A 21,085-nucleotide genomic window follows, 5' to 3' on the forward strand; every position below is an offset into this window, starting at 1 on the left:
ATAGAAAAAATGAGAATTTGTATAGAAATTTGATTAACCAAAAACAGTTGATCACAATAAACTTAATAAATTTACTTGTAGTGACAAAGAACTGGAAAACCTAATGCGTAACAAAATTAGTCAATTATTTGAGGATTAGCAAATAAATTAACTAATAAAAATTATAATTTTAATGAATTGAGATTTGTATCACATGGGTTAGAAATCTCTGCTTAACCTAGCTTGTTATGCATTCAATGTATAATATATAGTCATATATTGTGTAAAAAAACTTCAAACTTCAAACGCTTTTCTATGAGCAAAGGAGCACCCAAACTCTATGTTTGCTTTGTGGCACCATTTGTATTATTATTATTAGTGGCTACATGGTAACAGTTGTTGATGCTGCCATTTTCAGGTGGTGTTATCCTGATGATTTTTATCAGTGAGTATTCATTGCTGAAAACTATCAATGATACGCAAGCGCACATTATGCTCCTTGTTTCAAACTCACTGATCGTTTGTAAATGTTGGGTTGCTTTGTATATTTTTGTACTTTCCTTCTATCATAATTTGTTTTATCATCCATTATTTCATTATTATTGTTTTTATTTGGAATGTTTAATGAGTGCTGGGTGTTCTAAGTTGGGATTTACGACTATTATTCAATTTTTTTGTTCAATACTAATATGAAAATTGTTTACTGTATTTTTATTATATTTTTTAGGACTGAAACCGAATATTTTCTAATTATCTACTTATATTTCAAATATCACAAAATTATGACAATAGTTTCATCATATTATCTTTTTTAGGGCTCTTGAATAGAAAGAGAAAATAAACATCTAAGTACCCTTTTATGAAAGTTTTTTATTTACGACATGTTTCGGCCATGATGCCATTATCAATAATTACTTTATTCAACGTATATTTATCTTCTTCTTCTCTATTCTCTTCTCTTCTCTATATCTATAAAAGGCTAAGCCCCGACAGACTGAAATCACACCACAGCCCAAACTACTGAGCCTACAAACTTGAAATTTTGCACAATTGTTTATGATAGCCTCAAAACATCCACTAAGAGAGGATTTTCAGAAATTTGCCCCCCTGAGGGAGCTGGGGCCCCCAAAAAATTTTGTACTTTTAAACCGCTCATTGCACAGCAAAGTCATGAGGAACTTTTTTGTTCAGCTACGAAAACAAAATAAGATCTATGCAGAAAAATTCCGACCAGGAGCAGAGAGGGGTCCAGGAGAGGGCATTTTTTGAAAATTTTCATGTAAAATCACACTACAGCTCAAAATAATTGGCCTACAGACTTAAAACTCTGCACAAATATTCTTCAAACATGCTAGACGCGCACTAAGAACGGAATTTGAGATATTTTGCCTCTAAGGGTTTCAAAGGATGAAAAAGGATCCTATTTAGTAAGGTTATGAACATGGTAAGATGAATGCCATATGGAACTGAAATAATTTACACATGATATTCTAACATATGTTGTAATCATTGGAAAGCTTAAAATAATTTTATCAAACAGCTGATCAAATTTAATTTTCTTTGGATCGAAAGCGCAAGCTTGCCACGTGTTTGTTCCATTGTTACATTCCGATTAGAACAGAGCACAGAGATTTTCTTTGGTTAGGAGTTTTTTGATAATTCTTTTTTCAAATTCAAATTTTATTGCAAACAAAAATCACATTGAAAAATTTCTTAATAGACAACAAGATTACAAAAACGAGATGTCAAACATAAACCTACATTTATTTGTAGCACGGCCAGAAAAAGACAAACTTGAGTACGGTACTAGCCGTGAGTTCATTCAATATACTGTAACTTATATTTTTGTGTTAATATTTTGTGAACAAAAAGTCAATTTTGATGAATTTTAGTTTTTAATCAACAATATCTTCCGATTGTTACAATTTAGATGTATATTTCAAAATCCCTCTAGGCGTATTTTTGTGCTATAAAATCTGAGATCAGGTAGAGCGCTCTATGTCATATAGATTTCCAAGTACACCTGACAACAATGCTCCTTGTATTGTGGAAAACACCTAATTTTCAGCTTCAACAATCATCACCATCTACTTTGTCCTCACATTGATATTTCGCTCAATGACATAAGTTCATGGGTAAGAATCACCCGTTTGATGCACTTAATTTCAGTATTTCCTAGTAGAGGCACGCTTAAGGACACCTCAAGGATCAAAATTTCAAACATTTATAATTTTTACTTTTGACACAATGCTCAGATTTCATCGTACTACACTTCATTCTTCTCGGCTCGCCAAGGCGGTTCAAAATCATGCATCAACAGTCAAATTCGGTCAAAAAATTGAAAATTTATAGGTACTTATTCATATTCAATACATAAGAAATGGCCAATTTCTATATTCAAAGCTATGTATCTCGGTAACCCCTTATTATAAAAATTATTACATGATCTTGAAATGTACAATAGAATTTTCTATTTCATCTGCTGTAAACAATTCATGAAAAAATATATGTTCGTAAAGTGAGATTTGATTGTTGAAAAAAATCCGGAAATTGTGGATATTTTTCTCATATTAACGGTTTTGGCAGTTCTATGATAGCGAAAAGTGATTCAATATGTATTTCAGGCAACTGAGCTCGTAGAGGATGAATTTATCTACAATTTGTAATCAATCGTAAGTTTCTATGATGTATCAGACTCGTTTTAGAAACTCTTGATCAACAGTAAAATTACGAAAAAAATGTAAAAACTGAAATCGCCATTTTCAAAATCTTAACTCCCAAATTGTTTTGGAATCGAAAGTATTATTTATTGGAGTGAGTACAGGGGGACAATTTTCACATTCTCACTAGATTTGGAAATTTTATCAGAAGTATTTCACAAGACATGCAACTTTGAATATAGAAATTGGTCATTTTCTGTGTATTGGAATATGGGCTTAAGTACACTCAACAATAAATTTTCCATTTTTCGACCGAATTTGACTTATTATGCATGATTTTGAACCGCCGTGACGAACCGAGAAGGATGAAGTGTAGTACGATGAAATCTGAGCATTGTGTCAAAAGTTATGTGTTTGAAATTTTGATCCTTGAGGTGTCCTTGAGCGCGCCTCTACACTAGGGAATACTGAAATAAAGTGTATCTTATGGGTGATTCTCATAGAACATAATCTCAAGAACTTATGTCGTTGTGCGAAATATCAATGTGAGGACAATGTAGTTGGTGATGATGCTTGAAGCTGAAAATAAGGTGTTTTTCACAATACAAGGAGCATTGTTGTCAGGTGTACCTGGAATATGAGATAGATCGCTATACCTGATCTCAGATTGTAGAGCACAAAAAGAGCTTCTAAAGTGACTACAATTTTATCTGGAGCTATTGTTCCAATATTTCAACAGTTACTAACTGGAATCACAGCAATTTTGGACTTGAGGTATTCAAGTAACAGTCTTTCGAATAATTGAAGTCAGGTTGTGACTAGAAAGATACATCAACTCTAGTTCACAAGATTTGTCATCTTCATGGTTTAGTCTGAAACCTCTCGGGATATCCTTGAGGATTCGGTCTTGAAATTTCACCCTAAGCTAATTTTAGCAATCATTGATACTCATATCGTATTCATTCAATACCTGATAGATTTTTTAGGAAATGAAAATGGATTAAGTTTTTTTATATGGATATCTGCACTCCTTACAATACGAGGACCTCTTTTCCAGAGCTAGATTAATTAGAGTTAAACACATGTTGAGGAAATAATTATTGTAGTAAGAAATAACTCTTTCTTCCTAAGAAACAAAGAATCCGACCTCTTATTCAATTCTAAATAACTAACTATCTAACCTTGACACGGGCCACAGAAGTAATGTAAATCTTCAAGAGTATTCAACAGTCTCGCATAAAAATACAGAGAGCCTGATTGAAAAATAAAAATAGCAATCTGCAGGAAATCAAAACTTATGCGAGATCTTTAACAAGAGTGATCTATATTCACAAAAAACACTAAACTAAATATTTTAGAGATAATGATTGTAATTCTGTTACTATTGCTTATTGCTCTCAAGATAATCCTCTTCAAACAAAAAAAAAACTTTTATCAAATTAAAAAATTAGAATTGTTTTTACTTTTTAGTTGGGGAAAACATCGGATGACCGATGTCTAGGGAAAACATCGGATGACCGATGTCTAGGTAAAACCATCGATAAGTGAAAAACATCGAACAGTAAACATCGATGTTAAAAACATCGATGTTTGATGTTGAAACATCGATGTTTTTAAACATCGATGTATCGATACCCATCCCTACTAAGAACGGAATTTGAGATATTTTGCCTCTAAGGGTTTCAAAGGATGAAAAAGGATCATATTTAGTAAGGTTATGAACATGGTAAGATGAATGCCATATGGAACTGAAATAATTTACACATGATATTCTAACATATGTTGTAATCATTGGAAAGCTTAAAATAATTTTATCAAACAGCTGATCAAATTTAATTTTCTTTGGATCGAAAGCGCAAGCTTGCCACGTGTTTGTTCCATTGTTACATTCCGATTAGAACAGAGCACAGAGATTTTCTTTGGTTAGGAGTTTTTTGATAATTCTTTTTTCAAATTCAAATTTTATTGCAAACAAAAATCACATTGAAAAATTTCTTAATAGACAACAAGATTACAAAAACGAGATGTCAAACATAAACCTACATTTATTTGTAGCACGGCCAGGAAAAGACAAACTTGAGTACGGTACTAGCCGTGAGTTCATTCAATATACTTTAATTTATATTTTTGTGTTGATATTTTGTGAACAAAAAGTACGAGTTGATGAGAGATGTGAGTAATTTCTTATATTTGATCTAAATTGCTATTCATATTGTAGTAGTCGGGGTCACTTCAATCAAAGTTTATTATTTTGTAGCTAATAAATTTCATACGTATTGATTGTCCATAATGTATTCAGTGTCCATAATGGAAGTGATTGAACTACAGTACTCAAGATTAATGGCTTACTGGTCCTTCTTAGAATTTATAGTATTCCTGGTGATTGAGCCTGTCTTTTTTCAGCGTTGACTATTAATAATAAAGCTTTATGTACAAATACCTTACCTGGCGAACTTCGTACCACGAAAAATTCAATGTATCTCATGTCACACTTTACTTTATTTGGTGAATCATGAAATGTATCTGACAATCAAAATTTTCATTTACATCTGAATTCGGACTTCCTATGTGCTTAGTCATGCAGCATTCATTATTCCCAAAACATATTCTTCTCAATCAATTGGTAGTAATATCTAACACTAAAGTGTTGAATTAAAAAAAAAATAGATATTTATAAATCAGTGTTTCAAAGATGAATTCAATGTTTTCATAGTTGTTGATTGTCAATAGATGGTCCAGGAAATATATGCAATGTACAATGAAACACAGAATTACATATTCTTTCCATCTTCCATTTTAGGATGAATATAAGCTAAGCTAAATTAAAAAAACATTGTAAATTATTCTGCCATTAATGAATGCAATATGAACAACTCTCTTCCATGAGGTGAATAATTTTTTTCCAACATTCTCCGGTTACTCATTGATAGGGGAGTGATAATTATTTGTATAGGTCTTCTAAGGAATCATTATCTACAGCTGGTATCAATCAACTACACTTCAATCCAAACTACCGTTGTAATACCAGTAGCCTATACAATTTATCATAGGGTGACGTGTTTATTACAGCTGGTAACTTTAGATGCTAAATCATAGGCCTATTATCCCAATATGATCTTGAATCATGATCATCTTTCCGTTCTTCGGTAGCCGCTAGGCCGACAATTTCGAAAACATAGGTCTGTAAAGTGGATTAATAAATAATCATTATCAGCCACCCTATTGAAATTTCTGGTCAGAAACCATCCCCAATATTCACACAACATATTCCCAAAGTTTCATGCCGTTATGTCAAGTATTTTTCAAGTCATAGGGAACAAACACACAAACAGACATTCATTTATATATATATATAGAAGATAGAAGATTTCATTCGGCTCAAACAAAAGCCTCTCTTAAATGGAGGTAGAATGATAAGGTTGAAAACTTTCAGTTCTCTTGTTTTAACATTTTGTTTTCAAATCACTTTCAAAAAGTTCATGTAGTACCTACTATTGTGTTTGAGACACCTCTGGCGCTATCATAGTTTCACAACTATTCTGTTCCACACTACTATCTCTTGCAGTTGTTAACCATATCTATGATAAAATAAAGAGTTGGCTTATACACACGTACGGGATAGGAAAATTATGTTTGACGCATCATCACGTCTGAACTATAGGACTAATTAACTTGAAATTTTGCATATAGGCTAGATTCTTAATTAACCAAGGATGGTTATAGGCCTATTTTCAATTCTTCTAGATTTCATTACGTCAAGTTTTCAGATTATCAAGTTTGAAAATAGATACTTGCGAAGCACGGGTTCCTGCTAGTAAGAATATAAATTTCAAACACCTATTCAATTACCGAAACATGTCGTATATAAACAATTAAAAAAAAGGTCCTTGTATTTTTTCTTTCTAGTTTCATAATCTATTCTGTAATACGTCGAATCAACGGATTTTAATTGAAAAATAAAATTTTAATTGGAGTGGAGAAATAGAGTATTGTCATGATTGTTTATTTATCATGATTATAGAGCTTTAAGCCATGTGCACAAAAAACAAAAAATAATACAATAATATCGTAAGAAAAGATTTGCTTGACGGTGGCCACTACGATTTCAACCATTCAATCACGGGTTAAAAGTTATCTCGCTCCCGCTCTTCATTCGAATCGCAGTATTGTATTTTTTCACGTCTCAAATCAAATTCAAATCATTCCATAATAAATATGATTGAATAAATACAAACTAATGAAAATGCATAAATAACTTCATAGAGAAATTTTGAAAAAAAAATCTAAGTACATACTTGCATGGAGAAGTTTTCAAAGAAGAGAGATCCCTGCAATAAAAGGCATTCTATTATTTTTCTAAATAAATCACGAGAAAGCACGTTGAAATTTTTTTGTACCCTTTACTTACTCTGTAATTATCTATATCATAAAATAAATTATCTTATATTCGTAGAAATAGTGTTTTCCCTGGAAATATTTTATTCGCACACTTTCTATCAGTTGTAGTATTTAGTATTATCTGAATAACCCTCACTTCTAATTTGATTAGTGCTTTACGACAAATATTTTCTGATAATATTAACCTTGTTCATTGAACACTAAAAAATGAGTTTCTTCATGCTTTTTGAACCCCAAAATTATTCATGTTTGAAATCCCTGATCGATTTAACAGAACTTTGATTATTTTATCGTTTTTACTCCTTCATGTTTCATATGAAATGAAACACTACCAGCAGAAATTACAACATATTGTCTTCATATTTCATGATGGGAAAATTTTACAACATCTCTGAATACAGTGTTCAACTTGGATTATTGTCTTAAAAAATTGTTCAATGTGGTTTTTAGTTTTCATTTTTCTGTGTAATCTATGGTACGTAGAAAAAATATGTGATTCTCTGAATCGTCCGATCTCTGAATCAATTTAGCCAGTTACACATACATAGATTTTTGTACTTCCTAATTTTTGCAGACCTTGAGCGGGCCATTCACTATCCGATAAGTTGGTCAAGTGTGTAACTGGCTGATGGAATTACCAAAATTGTTTTGGTCAGTGGATCAGGCAAGAGAACAGTTAACTCTTACCATTCACATGTATCATTCAAAATCCCTCTGGGAGTAATTTTGTGCTCCATAATCTGAGACCAGGTAGAGGACTCTATCTCATATAGATTTCCAGGTACACCTGCCAACAATGCTCCTTGTATTGTGAAAAACACCTCATTTTTAGCTTCAACCATCATCACCAACTAAATTGTCCTCGCAATGAGATTTCACTCGATGATTTAAGTTCATGAGACTATGTTCTATGAGAACCACCCGTTAGATACACTCCATTTCAGAATTTCCTAGGACATAAGGACACCTCAAGGACATTTCAACATTTCAAACACTTATAACTTTTGACACAATGGTCGGATCTCATCGTACTACTCTTCATTCTTCTCGGCTTCTCAAGGTGGTTCGATCGAATTTGACCGCATGATTTTGAACCGCCTTGAGCCGAGAAGAATGAAGTGTGGTACGATGAGATTCGAGCATTGTGTCAAAAGTTGTGTTTGAAATGTTGATCCTTGAGGTGTTCTTATGCGCGCCTCTCCTCTAGGAAATACTGAAATCTGAAATAGAGTGCATCTAACGAGTGATCCTCAAAGAGCATAGTCTCATGAACTTATATCATCCAGCGAGGACAATTTAGTTGGTGATGATGATTGAAGCTAAAAATGAGGTGTTTTTCACAATACAAGGAGCATTGTTGTCAGGTGTACCTGGAAATCTATGAGATAGAGCGCTTTACCTGGTCACAGATTGTGGAGTACAAAATTACGCCCAGAGAGATTTTGAGTAATACATCTAAGGGCCGTTTGCACAGCGAAAGCTTAAACTGAATTCAATCAGTTGGTGGCTAAAACTCAAAATGAATCACATGAAAACGAAGGAGACTTTATATGGATTCAATGTGAGGATATTGTTAATCATGAACTGAAAATAATCAAAATTGATTTTTTTCTTTAAATTTTACTCATTTTTGAGAGCCCAGAAGGATTTTGAATTATACATCTAAATGATAACAATCGGAAGATATTGTTGATCAAAAACTAAAATTCATCAACATTGATTTTTTCTACAAATTTCACTTATTTTTGAAAAATCATATCCCAGTACTCATTGGAGATACACAGTTCCGAATGATCTCATTTTATTCAGAATTTTATAATCTAAAAAAAGGCGGATGCAACTTTTTCTGTCCGATTACTGGATTTTGCGGAAATAGCTAAAAACTGGAAAATGAACAGAAAATACGAGGTTTTTGGGCCATTCTGTATCTAGCACAAGGAAATTTTACATGGATAAATTGGTTTTGGACTTCTCTCATGTATCCAAATAATGTATTGAAAAATCAGAACTACAATTTATATTGCAAGCACACCCTCTTTTTTATGTATATATTGACTGGACTAGTGAACAGTTAGTTTTACATTAGATATACCGGTATCAACCATCTTCTATTAATAGAAAACAGAGAATCGACAACGCTGTTCTCCTATATTTCTCCACTGTCATTATATCGTGGACCTCAGTATAGGGATATGCTTGTTTTATTTTCTAACCATGCAATTTTTATCGATAATTTTTTATCAAATTAAGATCTATTGATGAAGTTGTTTTGATGTTTGATTGCAGACAACGGTCGGTAGTGCAGGATCATGACACCACAGGCTTCATCACTCTGGAGGCGCTGATGCTGGCTCGACAAGACGAGGAGAGAAGACAGGCGTCCCTGTTGACCCCGCTGCACAACAACAACATCAACAATGCTAACAACAACAGCAATCGGTTGTTGTCGTCGCACCATCATCCCTTCCATCACAACAATCTACAGTCCACACCAAATGCTGCAGGTAATATGAAATACACACATCTATATTCTTTCTTACCATAAGTACATCATCAAAATGATAGGAAGAGAGATGAGGTAACCTTGTGCTATTCTCTTTTTATAACATAATATCATTGTTTGTATGATACAACACAACCAACATAAAATAGTGTGTAGACCATTTTATCACTGACCTAATTTATTGGTCGTGATTCATTTCATTGTACATATTTGATGCATTAAAACTCTTGGTTAAAAATTAAAGTAGTTTTAGTAGTAGTTTCCACCCTACCCATAAAAATTACAAATCTCGTTAACAAAATATGGTATATTAATATGGCATATTTTAATAGTCACTCAATGGAATTTTAGCCATTTTGGACTCGTTTCTAAGAGTCGAAAATATGTCGATTCCTAAAGTAATTTCAACTAAAAAGTATTCATTTTTTCGACACTATTCACGCGCAAAGTCATTACTTGAAATGTTTCCTGCGTTTGAACCATTCATCGATCGATCTCTGCTGATGCATTTTTATTTCAAAAAGGAGTAACGTTATACAACTAGCAATTGGCGGTAGACCGTACTATATTGTGAAGAGGACAATTGTGTACAGGATTAAGAAAACTGAAGGGAGAACCAAACCAAAGGTTGTACACATTAATCGTCTAACACCTTATCAAGGAAATCTGGATATTGGAGACCAACATCCCTAAGGGGGGGGGATAGTGATGTAGGCAAGCCCTACATGGATACTAATCTTGTAATTACCTCTACGGCAAGGACACTGTTTTAGCAAAGAAATGTTTACAAGTTGATAACAAGTTGGAGTTTTATGAGATATGTTCAAAGATGGTGTAGTATTTTATTTTCATCTTATTCATTATTGTAAACTTCAAGTGTAATAATGTGTTACAAAAGCACATTTACAACAATACTGACTGTAGAATTTGCTTTTGCTTTTTTTGTTGGTAGCATTGCAGCAGCATAGAACGCCGCCATCACAAGAGCACAACAACCATAATCAAAATCAAAACCATCATAATCAGCACACGGCCGCCATTGTCAATAACCAGACGAGGCGCTCGTTCAAAAACCACAATCAAGTGAAATTCTATGCAAACAATAATAACGCACAGCCTTTGCTTAGTCCACGATCAGCTTCATCGCACCGTAGAGGTAATTTTTACCCAATAACTTTACTTAGGCCTACATCCAATTTTTATCATTTTCATGTCGATCATTTATTACTTTACTCCGTAATATTCTTGAGAAAAATGGATTTTGTTAAATTTCTATTACGATTTTCTCAAAAATGACTGATTTTTTTTCAAATTCATACCTTGTATGGTTATTTATCAACTCTATCAACTGGCATAAGTCTTCCTGGGAAACTAACAGTGAGTCCACCCATCCTTGAGAAATGGACTTTATAACCTCGTTCTCGTGCATGTGGTAAGTAGGTAGAGCAGTTTATTCCAAAGAACACATAGTCGAGATATTTCATCTGTAGAACAGCTGTTTTGACGACATTTAAAAAATCATTGGATTTCACAGTAATTTACACAAAGGAAAATGTACTCTGAAAACAATTATATATATTTATTTATTTACAATGCAAATGACACTAATAACTAATAACAATATTATAATCATAGTTTTAAATATGTAGCCGCCAATCGTCATTATGCTATTCCCCTAAATTATTTTCGTTCAAGAATGAGGCTTACAGTTCAATGAGCAAGGAAAGTTGTGTGAGTGTACCACATCAGATTTTTAAAAATAAATACTCATTTCTAACACAAGTTTTCAATCTTTCGTTAAACTTACTGTACAAATGCAATTCTCATGAATGCAACTAGCTGTACAAGAAGAAAATAATTGAGGCTAAAAAATCTACATAATTATGGTGAACATATTACAAATTCTTCTAATAAATGTCGGACTGTCTGGAAACTAGTTAGATAGGAAACAAAAGCCTACAACTGTAATAAAGTTGAGTAACACCTTAACAATCTGAATGACTTTTTCTTAGACTCTGTAGCAGCAATTACTGGAAACATTCCACAGATTACTGATGTGTCAGACAATAATATAGAAGTTGAGTGTCATTTCAGATGGTGTGAAGTAAGTGAGAATGATGTTTTAGAAGGGCTGTGAGTATTTTTTCATTAGACATTTATGGGTTGTTAAATTTTATTTTGAAGAAAATAATTTGTTTTATTGTTTCATCTCTTACAATATTGTTTAATCAATGTATAAAGGAGGGTCACCACCCTGATTGCCTTAAAATATCAAAGGTGATTCCAGTTTACAAGAACGGTGCCAGATTCATGGTTGAGAATTACAGAAAGTTGAGAGTTATAAAAAAGTCAGTTTGGTTTTCGACGAGGGAAATGTACAACAATGGATGTTGAGGAAATTGTCAAGTGTATTTTGTCATCATTTGAAAGTAGTGAATTTACTCAACTGACTCTGTGCGATCTAACAAAGGCTTTTTACTGCGTATTACATCGTATTTTACTGTCCAAACTGAAGAGATATGGTATTCGGAAGGAATCACGGAGGCTACTTGAATCATATCTAAGTGGTAGACAACAGTTCGTACTCAGCAGCAACACAACATCTGATATAAGGGCAGTTGAATTCGGCGTTCCGCAGGGATCTGTTTTGGGGCCTTTTCTCTTCCTCTGTATGATTAATGACCTGTCATCAAGTGTGCCATGCAGATCAGTACTCTACGCTGATGACACTACGCTAGTCTCGAGTCATGCTGATCTGCAGATGTTGAAGCAGATTGAAAATGAGCCCTACCAACAAACAGCAGCCTGGTTTTCTGAAGGTGGACTGCTCCTCAATGAAAATAAGACTCAACGTATCGTCTGTGGTCTAAGGGGTGGACTTACAAATCCTGTATCATCTGTAAAACTTTTTGGGATCCATCTTGACTCGCGACTGGACTGGAAATCCCATGTGAACGGTTTTTGTACTAAACTGTATAGAGTCACTTTTGCTCTCCGGAAACTTAGAGACACAATTCCTGTGGATAAATTGGGAACTGTGTACTTGGCTCTGTTTCAATGCCACATAGAATCTGGCCTTAAACTATGGGGTCATACTCCCTGCTCCCTCAGTAAAAAATATACTTTTGTGTCAAAAGCGAGCTCTTAGAGCTATGTTAAAAGTCCCAGAGAATCTTGTCGACCTCTTTATATCAAATTAAAATTATTGACTGTTTACAGCCTGTACATATTAACTGTTCTAATACATGTTAAGAAAACCATATCAAACTATGATGAACGAGGTTCTTTGCACAGCTTTAATGTAAGATCTAGTCATATTATTAATGTCCCTCGGTGTAGACTGAAAAAGACACAAGACCACTGGCTTGTGGGTGGTATAAAATTATATAATAGTTTACCTCTCCATGTAAGAATAGTTCCTTTCAATGAATATAAGTGTAGACTTTAAAGGTGGTTTGAGAAGAAACCTTTCTACTCTATTGCTGAGTTCTTGAATGAAACTGAGTTCGACATGTAGGCTGTGATTCTTGATTTGAACTGTGATATGGATGTTTTCTGAATGTATGTTTCTTGTTTGTTGTGTTTTGTTTTCTGTCGGTATTTGTCTGTTTACAATATGACTTTGTTTTGTAACACCCAATTGATCTTGACTAGAGATCAATTAAAATGTGATGTTTCTAAAAGTGTAAGATGAAAGACTGAACTGGAATTAAGGAAACTGGTAATCCCGTCTTGTCCCCAAACCTATGGATTGGGGTACAGTTAAGATTTAATTCACGAAAACGTCGACAACCCCAAAAGTAAGTCTTTAATTTGCACTAACCTTGGAACTGGCGAGGAAGTGGACTGTATCTCGTGTGTAGAAGTTACTGCTGACGATATCCTGTCTTTATGCGTAGGCCTATATGATATTGTAGGCTACATATATCACGAAACGAGACGAGGTAATAATTGCGTTCAACTCGAACGCCACGGAACGAAACGAAACGACATGCTGACTTCTCGAGCACTATTCTTGAAGTGCTGGGTGGAAAGATAAACGGGAAGGATGAAGGAGGGGTGAGGGAGAGAGGTTATCTTGCCTCTTTGGGAGAGGGGGAAGGGGAGGAAAGCGCAAACTAATCAGCCCACAATCAAGGCTGCCGATGGATCCGTGAATCCACCAGAAACAATAACTAAAGACTGAAACTGTAAATAATTAATTAATTGATATTGTTTCTATGCCTAACAATGTGTAATTATCTTTTTTTTCTTTTTATTGACAATACTCTATGTTTGAACCAAATTCTTGAGTTAATAAATTTATTTATTACTAGTAAATACAGGAATTTTTTTTCTCATTATTCAGTTACTTTTTAATTCCATCAGATGAAGTGCTAAATATTATTAGGCCTACTTTAAATTTGGAATTTGAATAATTCAAAATACAATCTGAATAATATGAGTTGTCATATTGTGAGAAATACAAGTTTATTATTCAACACATATACCATTCAGTGTGTCAAAACTGCTAGGGGTAGCTGATGCAGCGTTGTCACATTGATTATAATCAGTTACATGAACAAGCAAAAGTAATTAGCAATTCATACAATTTGGCTTAACTTATGATAAAGGAGGGATATTGATCTACATCAACAAATATGTAAAAATATTTTATTGGTCGAGTTGAGCTGGCCACTGTTGATCGTTCCAAAAAAGCCAGCACGATACCAGAAATGTCCTTAGATTGGCTATTTTTTGCCAACAGCTGATTCTCAGCCAATATTAGCGCATTATGGGTGTTGTGTTGGCTTGTTGCAACCCTCGACAGTGGCTAGTAACACAGTTGATAAAAAAATGGTGGTTTTTCTTTGAAAGAAGTAATCGCTTCTTCCGTATATGAATATGAATTCCTAAATAAGTAATATTATTTAATAATATCAGGTGATAGCGTTGCTATAAGTCACTTATTTATTTCATTTCGACACCAATGCTTTCCCATCAATGGCTTTTTAGAAATTGATTAAACTTATGTTTTACTTATTTAAATAGCAATCTGCATTGTTTTGATAATGTATTTGTATTTTTTTTTGGTTTTCGGGGTTTCTATTTTAAAATTTACATCATGAATACTATTAAATAATCTTCACTATTACACTACTATTGTTTTTATTTCACCTTCTCTATTTTAAAGGAATTCTCAATTTTCAATCAAATGATACCTCTCTATTTAGAAGAGGATGGTCTAGTTTACGATAATAATTGATTAATCTGCAATGTGCCATTTTTTAGTGTACCGGTGATCTTTACTTGATGATCCTAATTATCCTAAATAATTTATTCTGTTGCATATTTTTTATTGTGTTGTTGCTATAAATTGTGCTTCTGTGATTATTAATTTTTTCCAATGCTCTGTTTTGATATCTCTCTATTTTCTCTGTTAGATGAAGGATCAATTCTAAGAACAATATTACTCTTTCAATCTCTGAAGCCAATCTTCTTCACCAATAAATATGTTTATATAACATATAAAAAATATCTTTAAATATCAATATCTTCAACAATATCTATGTTTGTGTAATGATTCTGTATGAAATTGAATCTTTTGTTCGGGGAGCACTCTATAGTTAATATGATGATAGTATCTTTCTATGCAATTGCATATTCTAATGTGAATTATTGTATTTAATTACTATTTAATAGTCTATTAAGTATATTTTTCATAGGAAAGCATTGATCGTTTAATTCTCATCACAAGTGTGATTAATGAAGTATGTGGTTTTTAATACATTAAATTTCTGTAATTTTTTTTTGCATTTATGGTTTTCTTGTCATAACCTTTTCCATTTGTTTCTTTTAGAAAACTCTTCATCAAGCTCTACTGACGACAACAAAACAGGAAAGAAGATGTCCTTCACCAATTGTCTGTACAAACATGCAGTGGATACGTCAGCCAGAGATTACCGGTATGAGCTATATAAAATTCTACTTTTCATTCTTTCTATTATTTGTGTTTTCTTGTTAGAAATATGTATTGGTTAATCTTGGTTGCACCCAGCCAATTTTTAATCGAAATGCAAAAAAAAAATGTATGCCCAAGTTAGCCATAGTCAAATCAATCGAATATCCAGTACTTATAAGACAGTCTTATTTATTTCATTTATTGAAAATCACAAATGATCATATATCATACAATAATATGAAGACAACAGGTACTAAACTGTCCTTCTCTCAAATTTGTATAAATAGAAGTTTCGAAAAAGAATAAGACTATGCTTTACGTGTCACGTTCAAGTCCAATGAATGAGTAAAATAGATTTAATGTTTATCTGCAGATGAATATTGAAGAAGAAACCAACAATATAATTATATTATCAAAAGAACAATTAAAAATAATGATAAGCAAATTATTGGAAGTGAAATTATAACCTATTTTCCGAAAATTTTACTATTTATATAATTTGAGAGTAGAGCAGTTTTGGGCTAGGCCTGTGCTCTCACCTCTCGCCTATAGTGAGGTCCACGCTATAATGGCAGTGAAGAAAGATAGGAGAACAACGTTGCCAAGTCTCTCCATTTTGCCACTGATTGTACACAGCTGTTACTCAATTCATCCCATTAAATTTGATCTAATAATAATTATCATTCCCTTGATGAAATAATCAATTTGATGTCAAATTAATCAAGAAAATATATTTTTCATAATTTGATTCAAAAATTTGCTTTCATAACTGAGATTAGATTTTTATTTTTATACAAACCTGAAATGGCGGCTAATCTAAAAAGCTGTGATGCAACAATCTGAATTTCAAAACAACAGAAATAAAGTTATTTGGTAGGTATTCTATTCCAATTTCTTTTAAAAAAAGAAATCCTATTCAAAATAAGTAATTTCAATGGATATAATTCTGAAATAACCTTTCAATATTATTTTATACCGGTACGAGTAGGTCTAAATTATACGTGTAGGCTAACTGAAGCGTGGATAAAGTCTAGAATGGTTAGTTATCAACTTTAAAAATGTTATTTCAGGTATCTCAATTTGTGTTTCTCATGCGGTAATGTCTAAAAATTATTCCATTGTTTCAAAAATACATTTCAAATCAATAATACGACTTGTGTACTCAACTATTTTGATAGAATGAAGAAAAAAATGGCGGCTGAGAATTGTTTGTCTACTTTTGTACAGTCACTGTCAAAAGTAGAAATAAAATATTCTGGCAAACAGACAACATTGCAAAGCTTGAGATAGATAGCGCTATCTGTTTTGTTGTATGATAGAAAAGGACAGCAACAGTATTATCAATCGTACACTGCGCCATTATAACGTGGACCTCACTATAGGCATATGTATTGATAAATAAATTAATGATTTACTCATGTTTATGTAGCCGTACTTGAATGGTTCAAATCAATTGAATATTATTTTATACTAATGTAATTGAGAAAACGGTATTGAGAAAACGGTATTGCTTGTTATTGAGTTAATAGAAGAAGAATTGATAGATTTGCTCAATAGTAGTAGTTATATATCTGTAAAAATAAACAAATGATTCTTGCAATTTTCTTAAATGAAATGTAATTATAAAGAGGAAACAAGTTTATTTGATTGGTTTCAATTTCTGCACAGAGATGGATCGCCGGAAAAATTTTGGATCGACTCTCTGCGTAGCTCGACCGACAGCAGAGGCAAGCATCACCTCAAGAAAGCAGCTCTCTATCAGCCTCCTCCTGTTGCTCCTCTTGAAAACAGTGGTCAGTATTATCTTATCAATCTATGTAGGCATTTGTTCAGAGCACACCAAACTTCTTTCTATCCTTTGAGGAGGTTGAAAGAGCAGAATTTCGGCCTATCAACCAGTAGATTTTTCTATATCTGATACCTAGTTCTTTTCTCTTCTTCTTCACGTGTGCTTTCCAACGCAACCTTGCATCCAGAGTCATGCTTAGTTATTTGGCCTCGTTAGCAAATGGAACAGGTTTCCCATTGATGGCTAGGGGAATTTGCTCACATTTTCTGTTTGTGAAGTTGACTTGGATAGACTTGGTCTCATTTAGTTTGATTTTCACAATTTAGCCCAACTGGAGATTATTAACTTTGATTTTCTAAAGTTTAGCTATTACGTTCGTTTATCTATTAGTTAGTAGTTTACCTAGGATGGTCACTAATTGTAGGACATGCATGATACACATGTCGTCATACATTGTTGCGTTATAACAGGGAAAGGCTTCGAGCAAAATTTTTTGAGGCTAGGTTTTTTTATATTTATTTATTTATCATTTACAATCAACTTAAGGACAAAGAAACAGACTACAGTCCAAAACTTCTTTTCTCCCAATTTCATAAAATAAATTGTCCAAATAAAGGTTATGTGCGACTTTCCAATTCTTCACTAATTTCCACATTGAAACAAAACACAAACACTTGAAACAATTATTAATTTTGAATTTAGAAAGATTAAGATCCGAATTGATGACAAAATTCCTTCTACTTAGTAGCTACTCAAAACTTATCCGAATTTTTGTTGTCTATTTTTTTTCTTCGATACTCTATTTGATGTTAAATAATTTCTTTATCATTATAATTTGTAATTTTAAAGTGGTTTATCCAGAGTTTATTTTATGTTAGAAGCCTCTCGCTGATGACAAAACATGCATGATGAACATGTGTGTGTGTGTGCATGATAAATATGTATGTATTTGCATGTTTATCATAATTATATGTCCTATCGTTAGTGGCCAGCCGTATAGGTACCTTCATAGCTACTTCACTTGTTAAATTTCATATGTTACTAGCTAATTCATAATTATGTCAAATTTCTTATCGTATTTCCGTTATCAACCATAATGATTTTCAATGAAAGTCATTTAATATCGTGAATCGATCAGAATTTGCTAATAGAAAATGAAAAGAATTTGCTAGTACAATTAAAAATCATGTAGCTAAACTGTTTTATTTAAAGTGAAATCGGGCGATAGGCGTATTGTGGAAAACAATTTCTTTTGATTATTTTATTTATTGGCTGCATGCATATTATGCATACATTTGAGTACATTTTTCATTCACATTAGTATGGTTAACTGTCGTCATGAAGTATTTCATTTATAAAAGTATATTTACTGTCCCCACATCGTCTTCAGCATATAGCATAACATTTACTAAAGTATTCTTCAGTTGTCATGATGTATTTAGTTAAAAGTGTACTATTCTAATAATAACTTCATTTTACCAAATCCATTTTTACAATTATATAGAAACATCAATAAATAGTAATAATTTTAATTATGAGAATAACAATAATGAATTGCAACAGAAGATCTATTTGAATCACACACTTTGTATGGATAAGTGACATTTACACAGTGAAAGCTGAAACTGAATTGGATCAGCTGGTGGTTTAATCTTTATAAGAATCACAAATTGAAGCAAACTTAATACAACATTGTGTACGTTCTGTGAACACGGTAAATTGTTACTAGCGATAAAAAGTTCCACGTCTCATGGGAACCATTTTGACAGTACATGTTTCAAAATCCAGTTACCGGTAAATAAATCCTGCCTCACACTCTGACCGCGGTGCATTCAGAATGTACCACAAACGAAGAACTGTCATTGGTCGATAGGAAAGACCGTCGGCGCATGCGCAGATAGCTTGTTGGATTATCATTGCAAAGCCAAACTGGTACAGTGGAAACGTGCTTATAAGTGTATAAATGGATAAAAATTGTATTTATGAGTGTGCTTGGTTTGCCAGGCTTGAGCGACCAGTCGTCACACATGAGACTGGCGGCGTTTGAGATGCTACTCGACCAGAACCAGGGGAGCTCCACGGGGGGCCGGAGGGGCTCGGGAGGGACCGCCAACACCCCCACCCCCGCTGCTCGGCTCAAGAGCCTCTTCACCGGCAAACCAAATGATCACAAGACTCTGCTAGGTATGCCCGCCCTCACACATTCAGTCGATTTTATTCATTAAATGAGTTTCATAAACTATCAGCACTGCTTGCTAAGCTAGCCACCAATGACAGGTCATGCATGATGAACATGTGTGTACACACATGTCGTCATACATTGTTGTCTTCACATCAGAAGGCTTCACACAAAATTGTTAGGTTTTTGTATCTTCGATTTTTTGTTGTTTATTCTCTCTTCACAACTCTATTCGAGTTTAAATTATGTTTGTATCATTGTAATTTGTAATTCTCCAGTGTTTTATTCTTGTTATTAGCTCTTTATTTTAATTATGTTAGAAGCTACCGTCAAACAGCTGTTTTTTGTTCAAAGCCTCTCGCTGATGACAAAACATGCATGATGTAACATGTCCTGTCGTTAGTGGCCAGCCTAAAGGTATCTTTGTTGTTGTTATAAGGAACAATGATAATTTAGTATTAATTTCACGGTGGTGTTTGTTATTGTTATAAGGATTTCTAGATTACTGTTTCACAACAGTATATTTTACAGTTTCAAAATTGATGCAAACACAAATATATTTATGGATAAATCCGTATCTTTTGTATAAACCCGCTGCAGAGTTAGGCTATTTAGTCCGGGCGCAAATGTCATGAAAAAGGCACTTCGTGGTCATTTTTGGATAACAGCCGTGGAAGATGTCTCAATTTCTTCGTTAGGTCTAGCATAATAGGGATCGTGATGATGATGATAAGTCGAAATCACAGGTAAACACCTCGAAAACAAGATAGCTACCAAAATGTTTAGGGTTCTGCTATATCGCTTGTATTCCAATAACCGTTCAAGATATTCAACCGTTTTTTGAACAAAAATATTTTTAAAACCGTCCTCTACAAATTTTGTTCTATAAAATTTCCCTCTAAAACTCATATTTTATTAGTTATAACTTTCAAGATTCCAAAAAACGTTTTTTCTACATATCGACAAAGCTGATACTCCATACTTTTCAAACTGCGCACCGTTTCCAAATTGCCAGGGATATTGGTAGGCTATGTAGAAATAGAGATATAATAAATAAACTACTAGCATATCTCATCTCAGTTATTCAAATTTTTAGTTACTATTAATGATATTATATTTGTATTGACAGGCTCACCAAGACTACACAAAGCAATATTTAGAAACTCATCTCGGGGTGATTCCGGAGGCGAATCCCTCAACTCACCTCCTCTATCGCCTCCTGAGGAGGAAGCTGACGTCATCCCGGTAAGCCAACTTAGCACATTATTCAAACATAATTAATTCATGCTAATGCGTAAAATAATTTACTGTCTTCTTTTTTTAAACCGTCCAATTGAGAAACTCAAAATTTGTATTAACCCAATATTTGACCGAGCGAGGTGAGGTTCAAGATTCAAGTCGACGGTTTCGCATTTCTCCTTATGTATTCATGTTTACAGGGTGCTCTGAAAAAAGGTGCCCATACGTCAGGGCGTGATCCCTCACATCAAAAGAAGAGAAAAGTTCTAATTAACATAGGTCTGAAAATGCTTAGTTACCAAGTTGTACAGGCTGGAAGATTTCAGTTACCCTGCCGAAACGAAGCCCCACGGGTATTTGTTGGCTGTTAATTAAGATGTACAATTTAGCATACTTT

General features: G+C 33.4%; 1 protein-coding gene across 4 annotated transcripts in view; it reads left to right on the top strand.

Annotated features, from left to right (window-relative positions):
• The window catches only part of LOC111050039, an 89,723-nt gene that overhangs the window by 64,488 nt on the left and 4,150 nt on the right, over window positions 1–21,085 (top strand). For 2 of the 4 annotated variants that reach the window (XM_039437705.1, XM_039437706.1), the window contains exons 15-21: window positions 398–424; window positions 9,324–9,541; window positions 10,493–10,696; window positions 15,380–15,485; window positions 17,150–17,274; window positions 19,275–19,454; window positions 20,579–20,694. In XM_039437705.1, the coding sequence (XP_039293639.1) occupies window positions 398–424; window positions 9,324–9,541; window positions 10,493–10,696; window positions 15,380–15,485; window positions 17,150–17,274; window positions 19,275–19,454; window positions 20,579–20,694 (976 nt within the window). The remainder of the gene's footprint in view (window positions 1–397; window positions 425–9,323; window positions 9,542–10,492; window positions 10,697–15,379; window positions 15,486–17,149; window positions 17,275–19,274; window positions 19,455–20,578; window positions 20,695–21,085) is intronic. The other 2 variants (XM_039437707.1, XM_039437709.1) reach the window with 1 other exon arrangement.

This window comes from Nilaparvata lugens, chromosome 11 (assembly GCF_014356525.2).
Source record: "Nilaparvata lugens isolate BPH chromosome 11, ASM1435652v1, whole genome shotgun sequence".
NCBI classification, from domain to species: domain Eukaryota; kingdom Metazoa; phylum Arthropoda; class Insecta; order Hemiptera; family Delphacidae; genus Nilaparvata; species Nilaparvata lugens.